General features: G+C 32.7%; 1 protein-coding gene across 4 annotated transcripts in view; it reads left to right on the top strand.

Moving 5' to 3' along the window:
• LOC120417731 (potassium voltage-gated channel protein Shaw-like) overlaps window positions 1-17,556 on the top strand; it is a 225,162-nt gene that overhangs the window by 182,495 nt on the left and 25,111 nt on the right. For all 4 annotated transcript variants that reach the window (XR_005605501.2, XM_039579888.1, XM_052707324.1 and 1 more), the window contains 2 exons: window positions 7,680-7,797; window positions 12,842-13,036. Coding sequence is in view for 3 of the 4 variants with exons in the window: in XM_039579888.1 (XP_039435822.1) it covers window positions 7,680-7,797; window positions 12,842-13,036 (313 nt within the window). In the remaining variant the exon portion in view is untranslated. The remainder of the gene's footprint in view (window positions 1-7,679; window positions 7,798-12,841; window positions 13,037-17,556) is intronic.

Genomic DNA, 17,556 nt, shown 5'->3' with positions numbered 1-17,556 from the left:
ATGCCGGAATGCATGGAACTGCTGCTACGCGTCATGTTTCCTACACTTTCCCCTCGTTTCTCCTCTGACATCCACAATATCAGAAGCACAGCTGATGTGCCTCCCCCCTGGTAGCTGGGAGTAGGATGGACCCTTTTGGCGCGGAAAGCATTGCATTCGATGATGCAAACTAGCGAAATATGCTTCTCAATTGAATTGAATCGAAGTGTGCACTTGCACTTGGCCCATTCTGTGATAAAAGGTTTTTTTTTTCAATTTGTTTTCACTCTGATGGGTCTGGCTGCTGCAGTTGGCAGGTTCTTTTTTTTTTCGCTCTCCGAATGGCAAATGAACTGGGCAGAGTGGATTTTTTTTCACGTTGAATTTCTACCGTGAATTTCCCACGGGAGCAAGGAAGTGTGTAATGTAAATGAAATGTTCATAAATGAATTGTAGTTTTATTTTGCCATCACTATATGAGTCATTCCAGGTCAACTGGTTACAATTTTGGACTCGACCTTAACCGATCTGGACCAAACTTGGAGGGAACGTTCATCTACCGATAGTTATCAGAAATCCTAAGTTTGGAGCTGATTGGACCATCCCTCTATTTTTGGTACCGTCTTCTTTTTTGAAGATTTTTTTTTCTTTTAATCATAACTTTGCAACTATTTGAGCAAATCAAGAGCAAATCAGATCAATTATCAAACCATGTTTTTGCAATTTGGGTATAAAATTGTCTGGAATGTCTAATAGAATTCGGTAACATCTTAATCGTTTTTCAAATTATCAGATTTTTTATAAAGATAAGATACTTATATTATGGATATAAAATACAATCCAGACTCGATTATCCGAAGACCTTGGCAAAATTTCGCTTCGACGAATCGAATGTTGGGATAATTATTACATTATGACCCCTTAACAACACAGCAAAAAAAAAGTGTAAATTTGGAAGGTGTATGTTAGAAGGTTGAATACAGGGCTGCGGAGTCAGGTCATATTTCAAACGACTCCGACTCCGACTCCTACTCCGGCTTTCTAAGATTAGCCGACTCCGACTCCGACTCCGGCTCCGACTTTCAACAAATGGTTGGCTCCGACTCCGACTCCGACTCCGGCCTACCAACTCTAGCCGACTCCGACTCCGACTCCGACTCCAGCTTTCAACAAATGGTTGGCTCCGACTCCGACTCCGACTTCACATATTTTTAAATGTTTCAAAAGTTAGTTAGCTATTATTAGGTAATTATGTTTAAAACATTGATAAATATGATCATTTGAATACTCTCTAAGCGTCATGTTTTTCTCATGAAAAATAAGTTAAGTAAAAGTAAAGTAAAGTAAATAAACGGAAAAAAAGTTTCTAGGTTACAAGTTTTATACGTTATGGAAACAGAAATCAAAAAATATCTTCAGTTTTAGAGGCATTTTGAGAAGAACAGTTTTGTAAGTAAATTTGGATTTATTTGCTTAACCTCAAATTTGAAAATATTTTTTTCAAAGCTAATAAATTTAAATATTAAATTGTTATTTTGAAAGAATAACTAAAAGAAACCTGGCCTTAATGATCTATTGAACATTAAAATTCAATTTGCTCACTTTCAGGCTGACATTTGTAAAAAGCACAGTGACAGGCACCTTGTTTTTAAAATGACAATTTTAAACGAAACATTTTTTTTTTGTTTTTTTAAGACGTACATGGACATCACGCCATGGCTGAAGGAGATTATTATTGCAAATCAATGTATCTAAACAATTTCTTCGTGGAAAGGACGCTTAAGATGTCCTTTTCAAATATCTGTGACATGGAAAATATTTTACCCTGGAAATTTTTAATTTATTTTAATTTTAAAATTTTATATACTTTAAAAAGGAGGCGCACGATACTTCGTGAATCTTCCCCTAAAACGAAGCTTTATGAATGATCTTGCGCCTCCATCAAAATATATGAAAAAACTTAAAATATAATAAAAAACAAATATCCACAAGTAAAATATTTTCTAGGTCTCAAATATTTAATTTTTTAAGGTACATTTTTATGTAATGATTATCACCTTGCGTCATATTGGCGTGGGACATACAGTATGAGAAAATTCGTACCAGTTGATAATATTTTGATTTTGTTTTTTGTATAATATTTGAAAAATAAATTAAAATCCTACATTTTGTTCTATAAATTTTTTTATTAGTTCATTTTTGTACTGAATTCTTGAGATTTGTTCAACGATAATTTGCAACGATATCAAAATAGTTTAACTAAAATCAACATCAACATCAACAATCAATGATTAATTAAAAATTTGTTGCAACTTCTTTTGATATTTTTTGTTAGTTTCAATTATTTTAAATGCAACATATTGATTTTCTTGTACTTAGTGATAAACAAAATGCGCATGTTGAGTTCCAAGTAAGAGATTGTTCCCAAGTAACATTTTTAAACCAACTAGCCACCACCAAGTTTTATTAAAGGTTTATTGTAGCATCTTGATTGCCTAAGAGTTTTATTTGGGCATTCACCGCAACCAACAAGCAAGAGCTAATTAATAGGTTCTAACAGGGTTTTATGCCTTGGACATAAAACCGGGTGGAAATAAAAGCCGACTGGCTTTCAATAAGGTTTTTTGAAAGTTTTAATAGAAGCTTGAAAACCAGATGGCAATGCCATGCCAAACGGTTTTATCGCATGCTTTGTTAAAACTTAGGGTGTTGTAGCTGTCAAGTGCCAGTAGGCATGTAAAAAGCTCACTTAAAACCATAAGCTCCTAAAAGAGCATTTATCGCGGCCAAATAGCAGTGCATAAATATGGCACTAAACGCGTGCTCTGATTGAATATGATTGACCGCCATCTTGATTGAAAAAATAGAAAACTGAAAAATTTTATTTAAATTTGATGGAAACACACATTTATGCTGAATTTCTGGTATGATTTATATAGCGATAGATGTTTGAAAATATTTTGAACATTTTTTTCAAAGAATTGCAATAAAATATTTTTTAACATTAAACACTGTGATTACAAAATATTGATTTTTGATGAAGCGAGTTGTATTTTTTGGCTCTATCTCCCCTACATTTATCAATAAAATTTCAACCGCAGCTGAATTTGAGCTATCAATTGTGAGAAATAAGCTTTTAAATTATTTGGATTACCTCTAATATCTATTATTTATCATCGCCATTTTTGACAACCATCTCCATAATTTCATTTGGCAAGACGAAGACTTATTTTTGCCAAAATAAAACCTATTTGGCATAAGACGTTTGAAGACGTATGAAATGTCATTTTTCCATAACTCCTGACTAGGTTTTAACAAAGGTTTTATCAAGGCTTTGAGGATGTTGTTAGGATTCAGTTGTAAAGCCTTGAACTCCTATGTAGGTTTTATAAATAGGCCGTAACAACCTTTAGCGGAGGTCCTTTTGGGTTTTAAGTGGGGTTTATCAAGGTTCTGGGGAGTTTGTTACGACTAAGGGGTTTTAATGTTGGTTTTGGCTGATAGGTTTTATAGCGGTTGTGACAGCTTTGATAAAGCCTAAAATGTTACTTGGGTTATTATCGTTGATTATTCGTTACAAAAGTTAAACTGTCAGTGACTCTTTTTCGATTTGCAAAAACAGTGATAACTATTTTTAATCTTTTTATGTACCTCGTACCAAGACATATGCTATTGGGGTAAAATATGACTGTGTGTGTGTACTTTTTTTTTCAGAAATAACTGGATGAAATTTGGTCAAATTTGAATTGAAAGGGCACTTAAATATAGGCAAAAGGAAGCATTCAAGAATCAATCAGATATGTCTGACTACATAACCAATATTTTTTCTATTATTTTTTTAAATTATGGTACTACATACTTGGGTAAGAGGTTATCATTTAGTGATTATAGTGTAATAACACAATTAGAGCTTTTCAATCACAATAAAAAGCTTCAAAAACACAATGGCATCTGATAAATCAAATAAAAATATGAGATGTTTGTAAATTAAGCTGATCTATAGGAAATACTAAACAACAAAAAAAAACATATTTTTTGTTGAATTTAAGATAACTCCGGCTCCGACTCCGACTCCGGGTTATCAGAAATCCTCGGCTCCGACTCCGACTCCGACTCCAGCTCTTAAAATTTAGCCGACTCCGGCTCCGACTCCGACTCCAGTTGTTAGAGTTTTGACGACTCCGACTCCGACTCCGACTCCAGGTCCCCAAAAAGACCCGACTCCACCGACTCCGGCTCCGACTCCGACTCCGACTCCACAGCCCTGGTTGAATATTACCTCTTTTATGATGTAATTTTACCTCAATTTAGACTAAAAATGCGACATTACACCAGAATAGTGGTGAAATTACACATTTTCAGAGGTAAAATTACACATTTTTCTAACATGAAAGATGTACCCCTTTCCAGATGTAATATTACAATGATTTTTTTTCTGTGAACTCTAAAGTGATTCAGAATTTCAAAATCCAAGATGGCGGCCACAATGGCAGTGATGAAATATTGAAAATAATTTAATTTTAATTTAAAAGGTAATGAAACATTCAAATTTGATTGAAATGGGGTCACATAATTCGGATTTGATGCTTAAAATAATAAAAATTAAAAAAAATAATGCAAATAAGTTATCAAAACTTCGGATAATTGAAGCATCAGATTATTGAGTCTGGACTGTAATCGGGAATACTTTGATATTTACTGCATTTTCACAAAACAAGGCTTTTTCAAAAACATACCCAAATATTTTTTATTTTTGACATTTTCATAAAACTACGTATTTTCAAAAATACGCTTTTGTTTTGTTTCTGCTATATGGGTATGAGCGAAAATTTTCCAGCAAATTGATTTTAGTATTGCAAAATAATAAATCTGAATTAAAGTATTCAGATTTATTATTTTGCAATACCAAAATCAATTTGATGAAATTTTTTGGAAAAAACTTGGTTTAGTCAAAAAAGGAACCATTTTTTTTTAATTTTAATTAAAATATCTTGAGACCGAGTGATCTGTTTGATTTTTTCTTTTTTTCTTTTTTGGATACCTTTCTTACTTTCCTTTTTGACAAATAATTAATTTTGTTAAGTGTTTTTGCTTTCCTCACCTTACTGAGGAAAGGCTATAAAATCACTCGAAAAACGAACTTTTTAGTTAGACCTCCTAGACCTACCTTCATTTGTACATATCGACTCAGAATCACCAGTTGAGCAAATGTCTGTGTTTTTGGCTGTATGTAGACATGTGTATCAAATCAATGTCACTGGAATATCTCGTCACAGGCTCAACCGATTTTGGCCGGAATGGTTTTAATCGATCCGCCTTAACGTCCCCTAAGTTGCTATTTAAATTCATGCAGTTTTATCATGTATTTAAAAAGTTATGTTAAAAAAACTGTTTCATATTAAATTAAAATTATGGTAAAAAGGGTGTTTTTTTCATGAAACCCTCACATGTTGTATATTTTTAGAAAGCATATATGAAAACCTTTCTTGTGGATTAAGAATTTTCAAGATCTGACTTACTTATCTAAAATTAGAAGCAGTTTAAGAAATGGTCTGAATTTACATAACCTTAAATGGTCCCGTCTGATCGCCTCGAAAAAATCTATCTTAATTTTTCAAAAATTTAGACAAATCGAAAAATAAAAACTTAATGAGAAAGCTCAAAAATTACATTAAAATTGAAACTTAACGATCGAGCTAAATTTGTTGAACATGATAACGAAATGAAACCAGTTGTGCAATATTTAAAAAAGTTTCTAGAAAAATATGTAGCAGGAAAATCTTTAAGAGACATCAAACGCATCATTCCAATGCATCTATTTTTCAAACATACCCTGATGTAGTAAATGCATTTAACAGAAACCCTCAATATTATTTCAATAAATTTTGACGCATTTTTGTGTGTTGCACTACTTTTTGATACAGTTGATATGATCAAATTTCGATAATTTGATACATTATTTCAAATATTTCAAAAATTTAAGATTTTTTTTTTGATAATACGATTTTATTTTTTTTACTGTTTAAAAAATATGCTAAAAATAAAGATATCTTAAATCTAAATATTTGAAAAAATCCTCACAAATACACTTAAAAATCAATGAAATGTTATAAGTTTGTAAATCATAACAAAAATCAGGTAAAATAGCAAGTTTTTATTATGATTATAGCAAAGCTCATGAATATTCTATAAAAACGTTCTCCTATCGGGCTCAATTTTTTTCTGGGGTTATTGGCCAATATAATTAGACTCGTTTTTATTTTTGTTAGGCCATTAGAGTGACCTACGCCATGTTAAGGTGGTCCAAAAAATTGCCGTTTTCGTTGATTTTCGCTAAATTTTTTTTTCAAGAGTCGAAGGTTATTTTGTAACTTTTTTTTCAACAGATTTATTCCACTTTTTAAGCACTCGTTAACTCTGTTCCCAACTTTGAATAAATCAGCTGAAATGCAACGAACATAAAAAAAAAAGTAATTCCGAGCTGTTTCAACCGATTTGAGCCGTCTTGAACGCAAATTAAACATGATTAGTTGGTCTTTTAAGGGACCATCCATAAACCACGTAAACACTTTTTTTTTGAAATCTCATCCCCCCCCCCCCTCGTGGACAACAGTCCATACAAAAAAAACTTATAGGCCATCGCTTAAATTTTCAAGTTATCGCAGTTGTAGCGAAAAATGTTGTGAAAATGTTGATGGAATTGCTTTTTTATGAAAAATGTTTTTGCAAATGGTCGCTGACATCATCCTGATTAAAAAACTTTTTTCAATTTTGGCTGATATTAAAAAAGTTGAAGGCCATGTCTCCCATTTGCCAAACCGGCTCCGTTTGGCTACTTCGTATTATATAAAAAGTGCCCAAAAAATGCAAACATATTTCAAATACTCGCTCCAAACATTTGAAAACTTTGAGTTGTGATTACATAAAAATGGTATTTCAAGTGAATAGCAGATTTTTAAAGTAAATTCAATGCTTATCGATTTATTCATGGATCAAACCAGTCAGATTTGTTCTGGATAAATTATTTGTCATGAAACACATATTTTCTTTATTATGTTTTTTTTTTTCATTTCAATGTTTTGCCTTGAAAAACATATTTGCTGCATGATTTATTTTTTTTTTCATATAATCTAAATTATCAATTTTATTCTTTATCATTTTCTCTCAAACTGGTCACAGAGAGGTATTCAAAAGCAATTTTATCGTTTTGGAGCATGGATTCATTTTACTCACTTTCCAATCACTTTGATTTAAAAAAATATACCTAGCTACTACTTCTTATCAATAGAAAATTCTAATCATATTTTTGTGATATTTTGAGCGAATTAAAAGACAGATTTTAGAAAATTTCTATTCTATGGAATTCCCGGGATTTCCCGGGAAATTTGTTGAAAATTTCCCGTTTCCCGGGAATTCTGTAACCCCGGGAAATTGGACGCTCTAGTTAGCGGGTATTGGATTGGACCACACACACACACACACACAGGCCATGTCTCCCATTTGCCCAAATCCCATAAAGATTGACCCATCCCAAGAAAGTTTGACTTCGAGAAATCAGGAAAAAATGACTGTCGGAAAAACATTGAAATCAGTACTCAAAGTAATGATAAGATGGAATTATGAATTTGATAAGAATTAAATCAGTACTTTTCCCCAACTCATAACTAACTGACTGCTTTTCTAATTTATCCTTTTTTCAGAACGGGTAAACTGCACTACCCGACGGACGTGTGCGGACCACTGTTCGAGGAGGAGCTGTCCTTCTGGGGCTTAGATTCCAACCAAGTAGAACCGTGCTGCTGGATGACGTACACCCAGGTGAGCTTTTGTGGATACTTTTCGACCATCCCTAGTCGCACCCACTCTAGAAGCAAAATGTGCATTCCAACACGATTAAAGGTTTGAGCAAGTCATCGCGTTCTCGGAATGGAATCATGCCAAACCAACCACCCACCCACTCTTAAAGATAACAATCACAATCAGAAACCGAACCTGCAATGAAGCCATCAAACGGACATGACCTTCTTTCTGTCCAACTGCTGTTCAAAAATTGCTTTTTTTTGTTGTTCCTGCTTTCTTCGAGCATCAAAATCGGTTTGTCAGCAGAAAACCGCACTTTTCAACCCTCAATTCAAACTCACCCACACACAAACACCTACATTTTCCGTCACAGTTTACACAATTCAAATCGTTCGTCGAGGGTTTTCCGTTCGGGTGGTGGTGGGAAGAAAAACCTTTTTTTTGCCCCTCTGCTTCTTACTAAATAGACATGTTTCTTCAGTGCAATTTTCCACTTCTTGGGCTCGACTTCAACCGAAATGGGAACTCTTGGAGAGATGTCTGTCCTGGCGTGGCCGTCCTCGTCGTCGGGGATGACGACTTCAATAAGCAAGACATCTGGCACCAACCGGATGAGTGTCGTTTTCTCCATTTACATATTTGCTTGTTATACACATTTTTCTCCTCAGCCATCCAGTTCTATATCTTGGCGTTTTCTTGCTTTTATTTGCTACACTTTTCTCTCTGTCTCGTTAACATTGGATGGATGGGAATGAGGGTAAAAGGACACGCCTAGTGGGGGTGTGGGTATGAAAAGAAGGGGGAGGTGGTGAACCATGAGCCGTTCAGCATGGTGGGGTTGAAGGTACTATTTATAAGTTTTAAATGGTGGGGTCAGTTACCAGCTCAGCAACTTTGTTAATCGGAAATAAAAAAAAAAGTTTTTGTTTTTTTTTTCAAATACCTTTATTTTTATTTAAATAATTACCAATCTCCTAAAAGGATCATAAGAAATTAAAAAAAAAAAACATCCAAGCTTCAGAAAAAGTCGATCTGAGAAAACCTCAAAGAATAATCCTTACTATGGTACCGTAAAACGTGTTGAAATTGATAGGTTAATGTATTTTTTTTTTTGCAAAATCAAAAATACAAATTAACTTTTAGGAAGTCGCGTGTTTTGGCATATCTTACAAGTGTCCTTACAGAGTGTGTACAAAGTACAAGTACGCGACTGCCGGTGGGTTAAATACAGACAGAATGGTATGAAATCATACTGAGCTTAGTAGAAAAGTGTTTAAAGAATCCAAGAAGTAGTTTTCAACCAATTTTGAATGGTATCAAAAGTTAGTTAACTTTAAATATTAAAACATTGATAAACACGATTATTTATACAGGTACTCTCAAAGCGACAGGTTTTTTTTTCAATTGAAATGAGTTCGAATCGGAAAACTGACTACATTATCGGGTTCTTTGAACAATTTTACACTAAGAACATCAGTTTCTAGGTTACAAGTTAATTAGAAATCAAAAATATCTTCAGATTTTTAGTTAATTTGTAAAACAAATAATCATGCTAGTTGGTTTTGGAGGCAAAAAAAATTTATTTTATGACAAATCAAGTTCTAATGATTTTTGATAATACTTGAATCATTTTATTTACTTAACCTCAAATTTATATAAATTTAATTAAAAGTTAGTAAAGATAGCCAATTTGAAGTAATTAATTAATTTTTCTTCTTTTAAGGCTGATTATTTAAGAATCTCAGTGACTAAAGTCACCTCAATTTTTTAAATACCAATTTTCAATGAAACAATTTTTCAAAGCACTATTGATTTTTTTAAATACGTGCATAGAAATTATGTGACTCAGCCCAGTACATGTCTTAAAATCATATAAAAATCATAAGAAAAGCCTTACCAGTTTAATCATATTTGAAAAAAAAAAAAAGTTGAAATCCTATCAATGTCACCCTGGTTTTTTTTTTTTTCAAAATTTGTGCTCTAACCAGAATTGAGTGGAAGTTAAAATAAATCCATAATAAATTTTAATCTGTCACAAAAAAAATAATTTAAAATGGTAAGATTAATTTGAGATATTTCACAAAACATTTTTATGGCCTTCTTGGTTATTGATCCGACACGCTACCACCGCGCCATGGACGCTTGATGAAAATGGAGTGAAAGAGCACCAACATATGCTTCTCTTTGGAGTGTTGCTCGGGGACGGGCCAGCATTATATGTGTTGGTGAGAACTGCAGATCGCTGACATGTTTACACGCGGGCAAAAATGATCTACGGGCTTGCTGCAAAAAATGTTATAAAATATGACATTTTCTGCAGCAAATCCAATGTTGCAGATTTTGAGATATATTTTTACTTTGGGTGTTCATATGTTAAAAACCACTTATGATTTTGGCACATATTCCGTTTGTCAGCGTTTCCTGTCATTATTGGCGGGAAAAATCTACGTGGAATCAGCTGTGCAGACCTCATTACAATTGAAAATTAACGATCAGGCATTTGTTGAACCAACTCAGCAGTACTTATAGTTTTCAGAAAAAAATGTAGCGGGAATAATAATAATTTAAAATGGTAAGATTAATTTGAGATATTTCACAAAACATTTTTATGGCCTTAATCAATGCACTGTAAAAATTGTAAATGTGATTAAATTTATGTCATGTTATATTTACTTTTACACTTTTATTTACACTTACTTTTACTGTTATGAGTCAAATTTTCAATATTTTAAGGCAAAAAGAATTTGCAAAATTAATTTAAAAACTCAAGATGTTTTATTACGTTTTGAACCATAGACCTTTAAATGAAGAACATTAAATAATCAATTAAATATGCCAATTTAATCATTTGCGAATAGAAAAAAAAAATACTCAAAATATTATGGATAGATATCAAATAATTTAATTAATGTTAACAATCTTGCGAAACAGCAAACTTATATCTTAGATAACCCTGATTTTTTTAATAAAAATTAATTATTTTAGATTTAATGATTAATTACAATTATGTTAGCAAATTTGGATCATTTTCATGCCTATATCATCAGTGATATCTGAAATATTTTTTTATTTTTTATTTTGATTCTTAAACATTGAGTAGTTTTCCAAATCGAAATGAAAGATTTTTTTTAATTTTTTTTTAAAGTTTATGGCCTTTGACTCTGACCAAAGTCGAAGGGGGAGCAAAAAAAAAATGCAAACCATGGTTTTAAGATTTGAACGAAAAAAAAAGTGTTTTAAGATGCAATCATTTGAAAAAAAAAAATCATTAGTTTTCAAACTATGGAAGTATTGACGACATAATTTTTCTTTTTCGCGAAAAAAACTGGATTTTCTAAAAATATCAAAATATAAAAAACGGATTTTCTAAAAAATTCAAAATATTTTCAAGCAATCTCAAAAATGCTAAAAAAAGATTATCACTGCAGGAAAAAATCGTTTTAAAATGTTTTCAGCTGATTGCAGGTCTATTTCCATTGAAATTTTGAAGTGTTTAAAATTTTTTTGCCCCTTGATTTTTCTTGGTGATCTGAAGGGGTGGGGGGAGGGACTAAATAAGCTATGAAAAATATTTGCAACGGCCATATTTAACCTTTTTTTTAATTTTTTATGTTTTTTTTTTGAGTTAATTGTCCAAAAACAAAAATAAAATATTGGATATTCAAAATTAAATTAATTTAAAAAGAGAAACTCGGGTTATTTCAAATAGCATAATGTTATTTATTAATATATTAATTCAGTTAAGCTGATGATTTTTATAAACATTTTCCCTTGGTTTTTCTTTGATAACTTAGCAACTCAGTAAAATTTGAGAGGTTTATTGCATTTCACATTCCCAGATTATAGCAGTTTGGAAGTCATATTTAAACTTAACAACCTCAAATAGGACAATTAAAAAAAACCTGTACAATAATTTAAATATCCCAATTGAATTGTGCATTTTTGTGCAGTATTTTCGATAATTTTAGCTGAATTTTTTTTTAAACTTTTTTCGATATATTTTTTAAACTTGAAAAAAAATAATTATGCATAATTTCTTTCCAATTTTAAAATTATGCAACCCACCTTACTGCACTCAAAAATGTCCCAACCAAAAACCCGCACTTCATTTGGATGTGAATGTCATTTTATGAGAGTATGTGTGTGTCACCCAAAATTGGGCTAAAAGCCGTTTCGTTTTTTTTACGCTTTGAACGACAGAGCATTTGGAGCTTTTCTGTCCTACTGAAAAATTCCAGTTCGGTTTCCGAGTGCCAGAAAGAGAAAGAGAGTGAGAAAGAGGCTTTATTATTAAATTATGTGCCGCAGAATGGCTTGCGAAAGCGAAAGCTTCCAGAATGCTTTATTGCGCTGACGAGGATCGGATCAAGAAGAAAAATTGAAAGCAGAAGGGAATCCTCCAAGGAAGGAGCCAGAGCGTCACAGCGGGGGACTCCGTGGGAAAAGAAGTGTCCTTTTTCTGATGCTTCTTTTTTTTTCCTTTGAATATTGAGTGGAAAGTGTGGTTTTCAAGTTCTGAAAAGCAATAAAAAGCTTCGAGCAACAGATAGGATGATTTAATCTTTGAATTTTAAATATCTTTATTCAGGACGAAACATTAATCAAAATTCACAAATAAGACCCACTTCATAGCAAATTTTCAAGCCTTTCAGCCAGTACGCCATTCCGACAGCTTTTAATCAAAAGCCGCTTGTGCTAATCAGGCTTTCCATGTCGTCGTATTCATTAATCATTTGATTTTTGTTTGTTATCTCATCGTTTTAGAGGATTGAGTCACACACACGTACACAAAATCCCGAGCTTTGCACTTTGACAGTGATTAATACCCTCGGGAGGGGCGTTTGTTTTGTTTATTTTCCGTTGTTTTCCAACCCGGTTGTCGCTGAATGATGATGATTCCGCTCTGATCTCGCGATGAAATTTAAACTGCCTCCATTTGCTCAGCATCAACTATCCAATTTATGTCCTTGGATCACATCCAAAGCAAACAGCATTAAAAGCTCGTCAAAAAGCTCCCCCCAACAGATTAATAATGATATTTTTCATTTTTTTCTAATTCCAGCACCGGAACACGCAGGAAACGTTGGCTGTTTTAGATAGGCTAGATTTAGATACGGAAAAACCTACCGACGAGGAGGTCGCGAAAAAGTTCGGTTTCGAAGACGCTTACAATAAGGGCAAGGTGAACTGGTGGCAGCATCTGAAGCCGCAGATGTGGTCCCTGTTCGACGAGCCGTACAGCTCCAACGCCGCCAAGGTGAGTGCGCTTCTATTTTGTCTGTTTGAATTAAGTGGAGACCAAGGTTATTATTCGATAACAATATCGTCACGAAGATAACGATAATTTTTCGTTATCGTTACCGTTTTTTCGATAATTCTATCGGCGATAATATTATCGCCGATAATGAACGATAATTCATTTTTGAAATATTTCTAAAATGATTAATTCCACCGTATCATTTTAAATTTTCAATACCTCCACTAAAAATATATTGTTTTGAAAATGTAATAAGTTTCAAAGTATAAATATGTACTAAAAATTGTTTAGAAATTTAGTATTTTTCGAAAATAATCAAATTTTCATAATTTGCAATATAAGTATCAGACGAAGTAAAATTTTGTTTTTTTTTTATTTTCACAAAATACCGTTTTTTTTCGAAAATTCTCAAATTTTAAAAATATGCAGTATGGGTATCAAACGAAGCGAATTATTGTATGCTTTTTTCACTTTATTCAAGTATTTTTTTTAACTAAAATTTTAATAAAATACAGTTTTATTTCTAAATATTCAAATATTCAAAATATGCAATATGTTATCAAACGAAGCGAAATTTGTTAATGCTTTTTTCACTTTATAAAAGTATTTTTGTAAAAAACTAAAACATTTCACAAAATACCGTTTTTTTCGAAAGTACTCAAATTCACAATATGGGTATCAAACGAAGCGAAATTATGTATGCTTTTTCATGTTATTAGAGTTTTTTTTGTTGAAAATACTAACATTTTCACAAAATATCGTATTTTTTCAAAAATACTCAAATTTTCCAAATATGCAATATGGGAATCACACGAATCAAAATTTTTTATGCTTTCTCACTTTATTAGAGTTTTTTGTTGGAAATACTCAAATTTTCACAAAATACCGTATTTGCACGAAAATGCTAAAATTTACAAAATTTGCAATGTGGTTATCAAAAAAAATTAAATTTCGTATGCTTTTTTAATTTATTAGAGTTTTTTTTAAATAGTAGAATCTTCACAAATTACTGTATTTTTTCGAAAATACTCAAATTATTAAAATATGCAATATGGGTATCAAACGAAGCGAAATTTTGCATGCTTCAAAAATACCGTAAAACAAGGTTTCTTTGATAGCCGGGATGACTCTGACAGGTTTGAGATTTTTCAACAAAATGAAGTTTTCATAAAATTTTGAAAAGTTTAAAAAGTTAGTTAACTTTAGTTAAGAAAATGTTGATGAAAGTCATTACTTTAAACTTCTCAAAGTGTCATAATTTTCTCAATGAACATGATTTCGAATCGGAAAACGAAATGAATTTTCGGATTCTTTGGGCAATTTTACACTAGGAGAAGGTAAAATAAATTTGTAAATAATTGATATTATGTGTTTTTGAAACATACTTTTAAAAAATCTCCCAATTTATAGACATTTTTGTTAGAACAAATGTCATATAAAATGTGAAAACTTGTGGTTCTTGCTTCGATTTCAGTTCAGAGTGTAATATGATTTGATGATTTTATAAACAAAACTAGTTTAAACAAATTTCAGGCAAAATTGTGACTTTTTTTAAAATTTTACCTGAAATGTATTTTTATTTTTTAAAAAGCTTATAAACTTAGTTAACTAAATATAAACATTGTTTTTTTTTTCTTAGAGACTGTATGAGCAACCTAAGCGCTGGTAAATTCGACGTAAAAATAAAATTTTAACACCTTAAATTTGATTTAAACAAGAAAAACTATGACTATCAAAGTTACCCTGGAGTTCAAAATACGAATCAATGCAACAATTATTTTTTTTAGTTGTTGTGTTGCCTACCCTACCCTACCCCAGTACATGTTTAAAAAATAACAATCTTGAGAAAAACCTTACAAAATGGAAAATATTCCGAAAATAAATTGAAATCCTATCAATGTCACCCCGGTTTACAATACATTCTAATTGTGTCTTATCCATATTGCTAATTTTTAAAAAATTTAGTATTTTCGAAAAAAATTGGAAATTTGTAAAAATAATCATTTTATGAAAAAAAGCAAATTATGAAAATTTAAACATTTTCGAATAAAACGATATTTTGTGCAAATTTAAGAACTCCATTAAAGTGAAAAAGCAAACACAAAAATGCTTCGTTTGATACTTACATTGCAAATTATGAGAATTTGAGTCCATTAGAAAAAATACGGTATTTTGTGAACAATTTTGAGCATACATTTTGCTTTGAACTAACTAGATTTTCAAAAAACAATTTTTTGGTGAAAGCATTGAAAATTTAACATGATATGATTGAATTATGTCGATTTTAGAAAGATGTTAAACATGAATTATCGTCAATAATCTTATCGTCGATAGAATTATTGAAATAACGATAACGATAACGATAGATTATCGTTATTTAGCCTCAATAATTTTATCGTTAACAACCTTGAGTGGAGACGCATGGTGTTTCAAAACGATTAACTAAACAAAATCTAAGATTTATATTAAATAATTCACGTTGAACAAAAAAAAACATAGGCAGCTTATAACACGAGTTGAAGATTACACGTTTCGTGTCACAAGATATTAACCAAATCGTTAAAACTCTTGTTTTCTGTGACCCATGATCAACCCGACTCCTCTGCTAATCGGATTAGGTCACCTTTCCATACCAAAGAGGAAACAATCCGGCACATAAAATTGCTAATTAATTTTGCAACAACTTCCCATCACCGTAACACACACGTGTCACACACACACACACACACACTAACCGCCCCATCCAGGATGTCCTAGTACATTAACACTTAAACTCCCATGCTCGCGAAAAAGTCGGAAGTCCAACTTTGACAAGCTGTATCTCAGCTCCCCCTGGACGGATTTTCAAAATTCAAAATGCAAAAGATGCGGACAAATGTCTAGATAATTTTCCTTTTTTGAAAAGTCAAAAAAAGATGCATTTACCCTAAGTTATGTAAGAATCAATGAAACAACTTTTTTTCAAAAAAGTCGGAAGTCGATTTTGATCAGCTATATCTTCGCTCCTTGAGGGCGGATTTTCAAAATTCAGAAAGCCAAAGATAGGGACAGATGTCCAAATGATGTTCCTTGTATGAAAAGTCAAAAATAGAGCCATTTACTCTAAGTTATGGGCGAACCAATAAAGAAACTTTTTTTCAACTCGTTTCATACGATTTGTCTTGACAGAAGATTGAAATATTATGTGATAATATTTATTAGATTCATATCACAGTGAAAGTGTAAACTTATTCATGATACGCAAGACCAATTCTGGACCGATGCGGCCACTTTGAGACCGGTTCCAGGTTCCTCGGTGAAACCCGGTGTATGGGAACATATAGTGTTTTTCGGGGAATATATTTTTCCTGCCGGTATGAGTATCCTAGTATAGAATTTTCGAAATCAAACTCATCCATGATGCTCAAGACCACTCTTGGAACGATCTGGCCACTTTGGGACCGGTTCCAGGTTCCCTGGTATAACCCGGAGTACGGGAAGATAAGAGATTATTCGTGGAATATTTTTTTTCCTGCCAGTATGACTATCCTAGTACATAATTTTCGAAATCAAACTCATTCATGATACTGAAGACCAATTCTGGACCGATGTGGCCACTTTGGAACCGGTTCCAGGGTCCCAGAAATCCGGAGTACGGGAAGAATTGGTGTTGTTCGGGGAATATATTTTCCCTGCCAGTATGAGTATCTAAGTACATAATTTTCGAAATCAAACTCATTCATGATACTGAAGACCAATTCTGGACCGATGTGGCCACTTTGGAACCGGTTCCAGGGTTCCCGGAGAAATCCGGAGTACGGGAAGAATTGGTGTTGTTCGGGGAATATATTTTCCCTGCCAGTATGAGTATCTAAGTACATAATTTTCGAAATCAAACTCATTCATGATACTGAAGACCAATTCTGGACCGATGTGGCCACTTTGGAACCGGTTCCAGGGTCCCAGAAATCCGGAGTACGGGAAGAATTGGTGTTGTTCGGGGAATATATTTTCCCTGCCAGTATGAGTATCTAAGTACATAATTTTCGAAATCAAACTCATTCATGATACTGAAGACCAATTCTGGACCAATGTGGCAACTTTGGAACCGGTTCCAGGGTCCCTGGAGAAATCTGGAGTACGGGAAGAATTGGTGTTGTTCGGGGAATATATTTTCCCTGCCAGTATGAGTATCTTAGTAAAGAATTTTCGAAATCAAACTTATTCATGATACTCAAGAACAATTCTGGAACGATCCGGCCACTTTGGAACCGGTTCCAGGTTCCCCGGAGAAATCCGGAGTACGGGAACATATGGTGTTGTTCGAGGAATATTTTTTTCCTGCCAGTATGAGTATCCTAGAACAGAATTTTCGAAATCAAACTTATTCATGATGCTGAAGACCATTCTTGGAACGATCTGGCCACTTTGGAACCGGTGCCAGGTTCCCTGGTATAATCCGTAGTTCGGGAAGATAAGAGATTATTCGTGGAATTTTTTTTTCCTGCCAGTATGACTATCCTAGTACAGAATTTTCGAAA

This window comes from Culex pipiens, chromosome 2 (assembly GCF_016801865.2).
Source record: "Culex pipiens pallens isolate TS chromosome 2, TS_CPP_V2, whole genome shotgun sequence".
NCBI lineage: Eukaryota > Metazoa > Arthropoda > Insecta > Diptera > Culicidae > Culex > Culex pipiens.
This window is presented reverse-complemented; position numbering and strand designations above follow the sequence as displayed.